The sequence below is a fragment of the Protopterus annectens genome, chromosome 10.part0, assembly GCF_019279795.1.
Source record: "Protopterus annectens isolate FY-2018-M chromosome 10.part0, PAN1.0, whole genome shotgun sequence".
Lineage (NCBI taxonomy): Eukaryota > Metazoa > Chordata > Ceratodontiformes > Protopteridae > Protopterus > Protopterus annectens.
In genome coordinates, this window is record NC_056744.1 from 1,813,770,032 (window position 1) to 1,813,782,238 (window position 12,207).

The window sequence follows — 12,207 nt, forward strand, 5'->3', positions numbered from 1 at the left end:
TACTAGTCACATACTATGGCCTTTATAGAGCTTTTGTAACATTGTACTAGTCACATACTATGGCCTTTTTAGAGCTCTTGTAAGATTGTACTGGTCAAATACTATGGTCTTTACAGAGCCTTTGTAACATTGTACTAGTCACATCCTATGGCCTTTGTAGAGCTTTTGTAACATTGTACTAATCACATTCTATGGCCTTTATAGAGCTTTTGTAACATTTCTCTCGTCACATACTATGGCCTTTATAGAGCTTTTGTAACATTGTACTAGTCACATACTATGGCCTTTGTAGTGCTTTTGTAACATTGTACTAGCCACATCCTATGGCCTTTACAGAGCTTTTGTAACATTGTACTAGTCACATGCTATGTCCTTTGTAGAGCTTTTGTGACATTGTACTAGTCACATCCTATGGCCTTTACAGAGCTTTTGTAACATTGTACTAGTCACATACTATGGCATTTACAGACCTTTTGTAACATTGTACTTGTCACATCATATGGCCTTTATTAAGCTTTTGTAACATTGTACTAGTCACATCCTATGGCCTTTATAGACCTTTTGTAACATTGTACTAGTCACATCTTATGGCCTTTATAGAGCTTTTGTAACATTTCTCTAGTCACATACTATGGCCTTTATAAAGCTTTTGTAACATTGTACTAGTCACATCCTGTGGCCTTTATAGAGCTTTTGTAACATTTCTCTAGTCACATACTATGGCCTTTATAGAGCTTTTGTAACACTGTACTAGTCACATACTATGGCCTTTGTAGTGCTTTTGTAACATTGTACTAGTCACATCCTTTGGCCTTTATTGTACTAGTCACATCCTATGGCCTTTACAGAGCTTTTGTAACATTGTACTAGTCACATCCTATGGCCTTTACAGAGCTTTTGTAACATTGTACTAGTCACATTCTATGGCCTTTATAGAGCTTTTGTAACACTGTACTAGCCACATATTATGGCCTTTTATAGAGCTTTTGTAACATTGTACTAGTCACATCTTATGGCCTTTACAGAGCTTTTGTAACATTGTTCTAGTCACATCCTATAGCCTTTCTAGAGCGATAGTAACATTGTACTAGCACATACTATGGCCTTTTTAGAGCACTTGTAATATTGTACTGGTCATATACTATGGCCTTTACAGAGCTTTTGTAACATTGTAATAGTCACATCCTATGGCCTTTGTAGAGCTTTTGTAAAATTGTACTTATCACATCCCATGGCCTTTATAGAGCTTTTGTAAAATTTCTCTCATCACATACTATGGCCTTTATAGAGCTTTTGTAACATTGCACTAGTCACATACTATGGCCTTTCTAGTGCTTTTGTAACATTGTACTAGTCACATCCTATGGCCTTTACAGAGCTTTTGTAACATTGTACTAGTTGCATAGTCCTTTGTAGAGCTTTTGTGACATTGTACTAGTCACATCCTATGGCCTTTACAGAGCTTTTGTAACATTGTACTAGTCACATCCTATGGCCTTTATTAAGCTTTTGTAACATTGTACTAGTCACATCCTATGGCCTTTATAGCCCCTTTGTAACATTGTACTAGTCACATCCTATGGCCTTTATAGCGCTTTTGTGACATTTCTCTAGTCACATACTATGGCCTTTATAGAGCTTTTGTAACATTGTACTAGTCACATCCTATGGCCTTTATAGCGCTTTTGTGACATTTCTCTAGTCACATACTATGGCCTTTATAGAGCTTTTGTAACACTGTACTAGTCACATACTATGGCCTTTGTAGTGCTTTTGTAACATTGTACTAGTCACATCCTTTGGCCTTTATTGTACTAGTCACATCCTATGGCCTTTACAGAGCTTTTGTAACATTGTACTAGTCACATTCTATGGCCTTTATAGAGCTTTTGTAACATTGTACTAGTCACATACTATGGTCTTTACAGAGATTTTGTAACACTGTACTAGCCACATATTATGGCCTTTTATAGAGCTTTTGTAACATTGTACTAGTCACATCTTATGGCCTTTACAGAGCTTTTGTAACATTGTTCTAGTCACATCCTATAGCCTTTCTAGAGTGATAGTAACATTGTACTAGCACATACTATGGCCTTTTTAGAGCACTTGTAAGATTGTACTGGTCACATACTATGGCCTTTACAGAGCTTTTGTAACATTGTAATAGTCACATCCTATGGCCTTTGTAGAGCTTTTGTAATATTGTACTTATCACATCCTATGGCCTTTATAGAGCTTTTGTAAAATTTCTCTCATCACATACTATGGCCTTTATAGAGCTTTTGTAACATTGCACTAGTCACATACTATGGCCTTTCTAGTGCTTTTGTAACATTGTACTAGTCACATCCTATGGCCTTTACAGAGCTTTTGTAACATTGTACTAGTTTCATAGTCCTTTGTAGAGCTTTTGTGACATTGTACTAGTCACATCCTATGGCCTTTACACAGCTTTTGTAACATTGTACTAGTCACATCCTATGGCCTTTATTAAGCTTTTGTAACATTGTACTAGTCACATCCTATGGCCTTTATAGCCCCTTTGTAACATTGTACTAGTCACATCCTATGGCCTTTATAGCGCTTTTGTGACATTTCTCTAGTCACATACTATGGCCTTTATAGAGCTTTTGTAACATTGTACTAGTCACATACTATGGCCATTATACAACTTTTGTAACATTGTACTAGTCACATCCTATGGCCTTTATAGAACATTTCTAACATTGTACTAATCACATCCTATAGCCTTTACTGAGCTTTTGTAACATTGTACTAGTCACATCCTATAGCCTTTCTAGAGCTTTTGTAACACTGTACTAGTCGCATCCTATAGCCTTTCTAGAGCTTTAGTAACATTGTACTAGTCACATACTATGGCCTTTTTAGAGCTTTTGTAAGATTGCACTGGTCACATACTATGGCCTTTACAGAGCTTTTGTAACATTGTACTAGTCACTTGCTATGGCCTTTGTAGAGCTTTTGTAAAATTGTACTAGTCACATCCTATGGCCTTTATAGAGCTTTTGTAACATTTCTCTAGTCACATACTATGGCCTTTATAGACCTGTTGTAACATTGCACTAGTCACATACTATGGCCTTTGTAGTGCTTTTGTAACATTGTACTAGTCACATCATATGGCCTTTACAGAGCTTTTGTAAAATTTTAATAGTCATATACTACGGCCTTTGTAAAGCTTTTGTGACATTGTACTAGTCACATCCTATGGCCTTTACACAGCTTTTGTAACATTGTACTAGTCACATATTATGGCCTTTACAGAGCTTTTGTAACATTGTACTAGTCACATCCTATGGCCTTTCTAGAGCTTTTGTAACATTGTACTAGTCACATCCTATGGCCTTTCTAGAGCTTTTGTAACATTGTACTAGTCACATCCTATGGCCTTTGCAGAGCTTTTGCAACATTGTACTAGTCACTACCTATGGCCTTTACAGAGCTTTTGTAACATTGTACTAGTCACATCCTATGGCCTTTACAGAGCTTTTGTAACATTGTACTAGTCACATCCTATGGCCTTTCTAGAACTTTTGTAACATTGTACTAGTCACATATTATGGCCTTTGCAGAGCTTTTGTAACATTGTACTAGTCACATCCTATGACCTTTACAGAGCTTTTGTAACATTGTACTAGTCACATCCTATGGCCTTTATAGAGCTTTTGTAACATTGTACTAGTCACATACTATGGTCTTTACAGAGCTCTTTTAACATTGTACTAGTCACATCCTATGGCCTTTATACAGCTTTTGTAACATTGTATTAGTCACATACTATGGCCTTTGTAGAGCTTTTGTGACATTGTACTAGTCACATCCTATGGCCTTTGTAGAACTTTTCTGACATTGTAATAGTCACATGACATGGTCTTTGTAGAGCTTTTGTAACATTGTACTAGTGACATCCTATGGCCTTTGTAGATCTTTTATAAGATTGTACTAGTCACATACTATGGCCTTTTTAGAGCTTTTGTAACATTGTACTAGTCACATCCTATAGTCTTTCTAGAGTTTTCCTGACATTGTACTAGTCACATACTATGGCCTTTACAGAGCTTTTGTAGCATTGTGCTAGTCACAGCCTATGGCCTTTCTAGAACTTTTGTAACGTTGTACTAGTCACATACTATGGCCTTTGTAAAGCTTTTGAAACATTGTACTAGTCACATACTATGGCCTTTACAAAACTTTTGTAGCATTGGACTAGTCACATATTATGGTCTTTAAAGAGCTTTTGTAACATTGTACTAGTCACATACTATGGCCTTTATAGAGCTTTTGTAACATTGTACTAGTCACATCCTATGGTCTTTACAGAGATATTGTAACATTGTACTAGTCACATACTGTGGCCTTTATAGAGCTTTTGTAACATTGTACTAATCATATACTATGGCCTTTACAGAGCTTTTGTAACATTGGACTAGTCACTTACTATGGCCTTTACAGAGCTTTTGTAGCATTGTACTAGTCACAAGACTTTATCTAAATAGTATACAAGATTCAGCTTTAGATACGGTGGTGCTGTTGTTTATTTTATTAATTTGTTAACCTGGTAAACCCACTGAGCAGAACTGCCCCTTTAAGGTTGACCCAGGAGCACTGTATGGTTAAATGACTTTCTCAGAGTCACGCAGTAGACAGACAGAGCTCAAAGGAATCAAACGCTATACCCTTGAACTGACTGCATGAGACAGCTCAGAACTCCAACTCTTCCTTCATTGGCAACACTTCTTCGGTTCTTTGTTAATGAAGTATTTATTATGATTGTTATAATGTACTGTTTGTAAACTTTTTGTAATTTTGAAACCTATAAGGAGCTTTGTTAAATGAATGAACTCTTTGATTAGTTGTTTTAGTGTGGTAATACTATAAATGGATGCCTTTATAATGATCAACTTGGAAACACTGAAGGCATGTGTCAAGACATCATGTTTTGTTTTGTTTTTTGTTGTTTTTTTTTTTTTTTAAGTAGTGATATAAAAATTGTTTTCTTAAGCTCCAAGTAGGGTTGCCAAGGTGAGAACAGACATGCTATTTGGCTAGAATTTGGCATTTACCCATAACTGGAGCTGGGATAGTGTTTGAAGTGCAGAGCCTTATCCTCTGCAAGAGTCACCTTTCTATTGCAAGAATGTTTTTTTTTTTTTTGTTATACTTATTTCACTTTTTTCCCCAGAACATATGGAGAATTTCCTAATGACTTTCATCTCCTGTGTTAATCTCCCACCCTTCTGCTCATCAGTGCTGTGACCCCAACCCTTGAAGGGAACTCCATAATTAGAACTATTTATTTATTAGCTATTTATTTAACATTTGTTTACTAGGAAAGTCCGACTGGGACAGGGCCCATTTTCAGCAGAGAGCTGGAGGCCTGGGAAGAAACTCTCCAGATGCATGTCTTTGGAATGTGGGAGGAAACCAGAGCACCTGCAGGAAATCCACACAAATGCAGGGAGAACATGCATACTCCACACAGAAGGCATCCCAGCCAGAAACTGAATTGGGGAACCTCTTGCTGTGAGGTGAGCACACTAACTGCTGCACCACTGCGTTGCCCGTCCACACTTGTGAGTAGTTATTTTCTAGTAACACTGAGAACTCTGTGTGTTTGGGCACGATGGAGATGTGAAATATTTCATACTCCATTGATTTTACCTGCTTCCTTCTGGTACAATACCCAGATGGGGTTAGTATGCTGCACTACTCTTTTCACACATGTGAGGGCAGCTTATCTACCCCCCCCTTTGTGGCTTGAGCAGTACCCCCCCCCCCAGGAAGATCGGGTATGGACTGCACACCTCTTCTCCCTTCTCAGCAAAACCAGCTGCAATAGGGCTGTTCTAAATTTCCTTCCTTGATAGACCTTGGCAATGAAGACCTAATAATCACTAAATAATGACATACATTTGAGTTTCATGCTAACACAAATCCTGTTATTCTTTAACTTTCTAAGTTTATAAGAGCAGTATTTAACCGTTTTTGGACCCTTGTCCTGCTATTATTTTAGGATTTGTCCAGATTTTTCACTCTAAGAGGTTGAGGGTATGATTATATGTACATTTTCCTTTTGTATATGGTTTTACTATACTGTGTTTTTATAATTTTCTTGACTTTATACACCTGGGATGACTGGAAATGTTCCCAAATGAAATGATGGCACTCAAAATGCTGACAGTTGACAAGCCAAAAAAAAGACCAAAAACCTGGAAAATAGTGAATCTTGAAAATTGCTCTTCTCCTTAAAACTTCTTTTTGTATGGGACTAGCCCCCCAACACCCACCCATGTGATGCCAAGCCCCCCACACCTCCAAACGTATATATACCAACTCTAAGATCACCATACCTCGGAGAAAAGTGAATATTCGGATCAATGGCATCTTAGATTTATATACATAAGCCCGTTCTTCAGGCCATTCAGTCTGTATGTTTCAAATGGTTATCATCTGAAAACTATTATTGGTTTACCCTGTTCAACAACTTGTACATAAAGTTTAAAAATTGTTGTAAGAAAGCCCTTTTACATTGCACAGCTTATAAACAAATGGACTGTGTCTAGATCTAGGGACATCACTGCTCCCCTTCATTCAGCTTTCATTAACTGAATCATTGAATATATTGCCCCTTTGGCCATATCTGTCCAGACACATGCGACATCTGGAGCTCTCACAGAGGTACTGTGCTAAAAGGATACAAGGCCTAAACATGTTCCACATGGACCGACTCAAAGCTCTGTTACCATACTCAGTATCCTACAGACTGCTAAAAGGTGACCTGTGTCTGGAATTAACTCAAGGCATCCTCCAACCCAATACTGATGGATTTACTGCTTGTGATCAAGTCAAATGACATATGAAATACTCGATCTATGGATGTAAATTATTTGTGCAACATCAGCAGAATGACTTGAAGGACAGGATATCTCACACAGGATACATAAACAAAGTTTATTCCTGTCCATGTTCAAGTGCAACTTAGATTTATGGATGGAAAACAGAAAATTTGCCCTCTGTACTACTAATGGATAGATGCAGCTCCTAAATGTTATCCCATGCATGGGTCCCCCCAAATTATCTATGGTATGATCCCAGTTATTCTCATGGGGAATAAATAATTGGTAAGGCCAGTATGTAACCAAATTGTTTAGGTTAATTTGAGTACGAAAAGGGAAGTTGGGTAAGCTTAAAATGGTCCACAAGGGCAAATAGTCTATGAACCTACAAATCCATCCATCCAGAACCCCTTTTCCCATTTTACACATGGGGTCAGGGTGTCACATCAACAGGGACAGTCATCTAGCGTCAAGGTTCACACTGCTGGACAACTAAATGAGAACAAAATAATAAACGGTAGTAACGACAGTGCTGCAGGGACATCACATCAGCACCGTGTGGAATATCACAATAAAAGAATAAAATAAATCTTGTTTGTTATAAACAGTCTTGAAAGGATAACCGCACACTAAACACAGCTTTTCTTCCTTACAAGATGATTCTTGCACTATCACATTTGCCACATATAAATAAATCCTGACTTTTATTTCTCCCTTCCCGTGACATCATGCTGTTTAGCCTTCTCAGTGCACACACTGTTACATTTGCATGACATCTTGTAATCTTTCTTTAGGAATTTGTCCTGGGATTGTACATCTTACTGCCCATTATACTGCGGACTTTAAGCCAAGTGAAAGCCCACTCTCCGTGGTGTTCACATTATTTCCTTCTTTCCATCCACTAGAGCACATTTTGTCAGTCTCTGTAACAATGACCCTCTCTAAAACTGTAGGAAAGTTCCCCTTAATATCAGAAAAGTATTGTGAGTATCCCTATACAAAAAATGTGCTTCAATGCACCAGATGACCCTTCTCCAAACACGTGCTTGGAAAACCTTTTATTTGACTTAGCGCATTGTTCTTTTACAATTAATTTGCAGCAAAACACACACATTATTCGACTATTACTTTCATTTTGCACACAGCATGTACCCACATAAAATAGTATGAAAAGGAATGTCCTAAGAATTTGACACTTTATGCCTAGCTTGGCTTCCCCAAATTAAACCAACCAGAGCCACCCCAATGGATAGCTCCACTCTTTCAGATATGTTTCTTTATGCCCATAAACAAATATTTGGTAGATCAAGCAGCATAGAGACTACAGAGCCTGTCTGCTGAGAGCCACATCCTTGTGAGCAGCTCATGTGTGTAACACAGCAAACATGATACCACTGGCTGGCAACTTGTGTTGGCAGGCAAAGTCCCTGTAGCTAAAAAAAAAAAAGTAAATTAATGTTATTAGAGAAAAAAAGTCTATCACTGTATTCTATTTAAATTATGCTAAGTAACTCAAATCAAAGTAAATATCTGAAAAGCAGCTCACAGAATATTCTGCATATATTTTAATAATATTCATGTTTAAGTGAATGGATAAAAAAACAGCTTGTTGGAAAACAATAACAGCAAAACATCATGTTGTGCAGACACAGAAAAGGGGGCATTACCTAAAAAACAGAAATGCATTAGAAAAGCAGCTTCATCCTGCTATTTTGAGATGAACGTTTTTGAAAACATAACACCAAACTCTTGATATTATACAGGGATACTGGCTAGTAACTCGATGTATTAAAAAATAAAACACTTTTTCTGTTTTTGATGGTGACCACAGAGACCATTTAATTTGCAGTGGTATACCTTAGACTCAATGCACTTCAATGCAAAGCAGACAAAAAAGGCAATTAACATTTTCTAAAAGGAAATCATTCACAAATTCACATCTTTTTATAGAATAACTCACTTTATAGATAAACAATTGGCACTGACTTACAACAGAATTAAAAAAATATATTACAGCACCACAGAAACCATTGCAACTGCAGGGGTGTTTAGACTGTATAGAATAAAGCTGCAACAGACACTTCAGGGGCTTTTTCAGTCACCAGATCTCAAAGATCATCCTGAGCCCCAGATGTTCACACAGTCAGGTGATAAAAGTATCTGTGAAGATAAAGTCTGCCACTAAAGCTGAAATGAGTGTTTTATTTTAGGAGATCCGTCTGAGCTCTGGTCCTTGTCAATATATATGAAAACGAGTCACTTTTTGTAGTCGGACAAGTACCTAAAACAGCAAAAGCTTTATTGACAGCAATTTTTTCAGCAATGGTGTTTTGGCATCATTTAAACATCCACATAAAACTTACGTAAACAGTTAGAACATGGTTCTCTAGACAATATCTAAAACAAAACTAGGGCTTTTTTGGCATCCGTAAAAGACACCCCATCATAAAACCATCTGTGTCTGCTTCACTGTACATTTAATTTTATTTTTTTTTTCTTATATCATATGATGCTAATGTGTCTTGTTTTGTTTATTTCTTAAAATATTTTTGAACAAAAAAGTTATAGGGTTCTAAAAACAGAAACAAAATAACAGAATATTTCTCATTAACTGGATTTACTGTAGGTCACTTTTTCTTCTTCCCAGTAGGTGCTTGTAAAACATGTTTCCTGATCATAATGAATTGGAAACACTTGCAAGATTCCAATGCATTCCAAAAAGTAATGACATAACATCTTATTCCTACAAATGTGACTGAAGCATTTACAGGTTTAAAAACTGCACATTTTTACTTTAGGAACAAAAATAAATGGTAAAAAAGTATGTTTTGTAACTTTTTTTAGCAAGTCGTACTTACATAACCAGTGAATAATAGGGCTTGGATAGTTATAATATGGCAAGAAAATAACTTAGTGCTGGCCAAGAACTTAAACCAGACTCTGTATTTATGCATGTGAGCACGTCTGGATGCCACATCTCTGTTTCCATCCATAAAAATATGTGCAGAGCTCAGTTCACAGTTGTAATGACTCCATCCTGAGTGCACAAGTTAGGAGTGTAATTAATGACCCAGTGTTTTAGCCATCATGAAACACTTTTTGTTTTTATTTGTTTTGTTTTGCTTGTTTGTTTTAGCTGTAGATTGCTGCTGTTCTTTAAGCATACCGTAACTCTGTAGCATTATTGCTCTAATGGTGGGTGTACGCTATAACTTCGACTTGCTGGTAAGTGAAACTCTAATATTAGTTTTGCTGATGTAGCAAAACATGTATACAAAATATGAATAATTGTATTAAACAAGTTTGACACATATCTTTAGATATCTTTAGACTGCAAAGATTTTATATACCCCTGAACTTTGCACTTGGGGTTTAATGAAATTCATTTGTTTGGATTTACATAGGACATCATTAATAAAGACAATCATTTTTCTATTACATCTGTCAACTGCACTTCTTAGAGGGCAATGCCACTTGTGTTAACAACCCCTGTGGTTTATTTAGTTATTAAGATCCCATAATGCAATGGGATCACTTGTTACACAACACTCATCTATCTAACATTTCATTTTAGGTATCACAAAGCACAGCTGACTGACCGAACTAAACAAGTACTGGAATATTTCAAATGTTACCATCTTTCCTGGAATATTACACTTTATACTATGAAACCACATCTATCGTTCATTTCAAACATATGATGTAATGACTTTTCCTTGTTAACTTTTTACAGCCACTGTGTCTGCTTAATGTTACACAGACTTTATTAAAGAATTTAATTTACTGCATAAAATACACATTAATCTAGTTCCTTTATAAACTGAAGCTTGTCTTGTGACCACAAATTATATTGTTTTTATAATCACTCACTTAAACCAAATAACAAGGCATATATTTGTTTTGCAAGATAGATTTTTCAATCATAACACAACAACAGTAAAAGCAAGTTCATGTGAGCAAAGAGAGATTCATTTACAGTGAGGTCGCATGTCAACATTTACAGAGCAGCACAAATGTTATAGCTTTCATATACTATTTACAAATAGCAGGTAGACAGCACAGACAGTTTTACCAAACAGTAATAATCGGAGAAACAGATGACATCATAAACCTTGTGTATAATTTACGTTAGTTACATATCTACAAGAACATACTTTTTCACTAGCTAACAGTATGACACCCCAGTACAACAACTTGTATGGGGTTTACAACTGATCTAAACAAAATCTTACAAAAATATCACAAGGCATGACCTCTTTGGTAGCGACAGTAAAAGCCACAGTTATATTTTACAAAAGCTGAATTTATGGAAGGCTAGATTCAAATCTATTATTAAAGTAGAAGGCATTAAATTACCAGACACTAAGTCCAAGAAATGGCTACGGTGGTGCAGCAGTTAGCATTGTTGCCTCAGTAAAAAGTTTTCTGGTTCAATTCTTGGCTGGAGCTCCTTCTTTGCAGAGTCTGCATGTCCTCCCTGTAGTTGAATGAGTTTTAAAGACATGCAGTATGTGTGTGTGTGTGTGTGTGTGTGTGTGTGTGTGTGTGTGTGTGTGTGTGTGTGTGTGTGTGTGTGTGTGTGTGCCTTCTGTGAAAGTTGGGTGCCAGGCTGGCAACTTAACACCATCAAAACTCCACTGCCAATCAATCTGCGGACTGGCAATCTGCTGTGGGGACCCCTAATGGGAGAAGCTGAAAGACTGTGCACTGAGTCCAAGAAGTGAAAACTTGTTATTACTGCTTCATGTGAATCACTGGTTCTAATCTGATGGCTGATCACAGAGTTCCTTGCTTCCCCTCACTGTATAGCTGTTCTACTGGCTTTCCAATATGCATGCAGTCAAACATATTGGACAAGAACTGGGATTATTAATAAGGAGTAGTCCATAGGTCCTTTAGTTCATAAGTCAATACTATTCTGTTGATCCAGAGGACTATTTATAGCCTAGCCACAATATCCCAAATCACAGACCAGGGTTTTAATCTCACAGACTCTGTCATATTCCAAGTGGGGGTGGGTTATTAGAGCTATAGTAACACTTCCTCACAGGAAAAATTATGGCATGGTGAAACAGACTGCAATGGAAGGCTGCAGAGAAAAAGTCAAATGGTTAACTTGTTCAAAAGGATAACACAGGAAGAGGGATTTTAGGAAGTGCTGAATAGGAAGGCTGCATTAGGCACCAGTCTGCCGATAACAAATAAGAGCCATGCCAGTTTAGGAAAACTCCTGGCTGTTTGTAGGCCTAGAATGTCAGCATTATGAATCCCTACATTAATAAATAGATGGCTGCTTCCCAGGTTCTATTCTGTGCAAGGACTGTTCTTATGCAGGCAAAAAGACACA

The 12,207-nt window shown here is 37.0% G+C and overlaps 1 protein-coding gene across 1 annotated transcript in view; it reads right to left on the minus strand.

Moving 5' to 3' along the window:
* Positions 1-12,207, minus strand: part of LOC122814512 — a 393,708-nt gene that overhangs the window by 376,531 nt on the left and 4,970 nt on the right. The window contains exon 2 of the mRNA XM_044087086.1: positions 8,253-8,293. Within this exon, the coding sequence (XP_043943021.1) occupies positions 8,253-8,293 (41 nt within the window). The remainder of the gene's footprint in view (positions 1-8,252; positions 8,294-12,207) is intronic.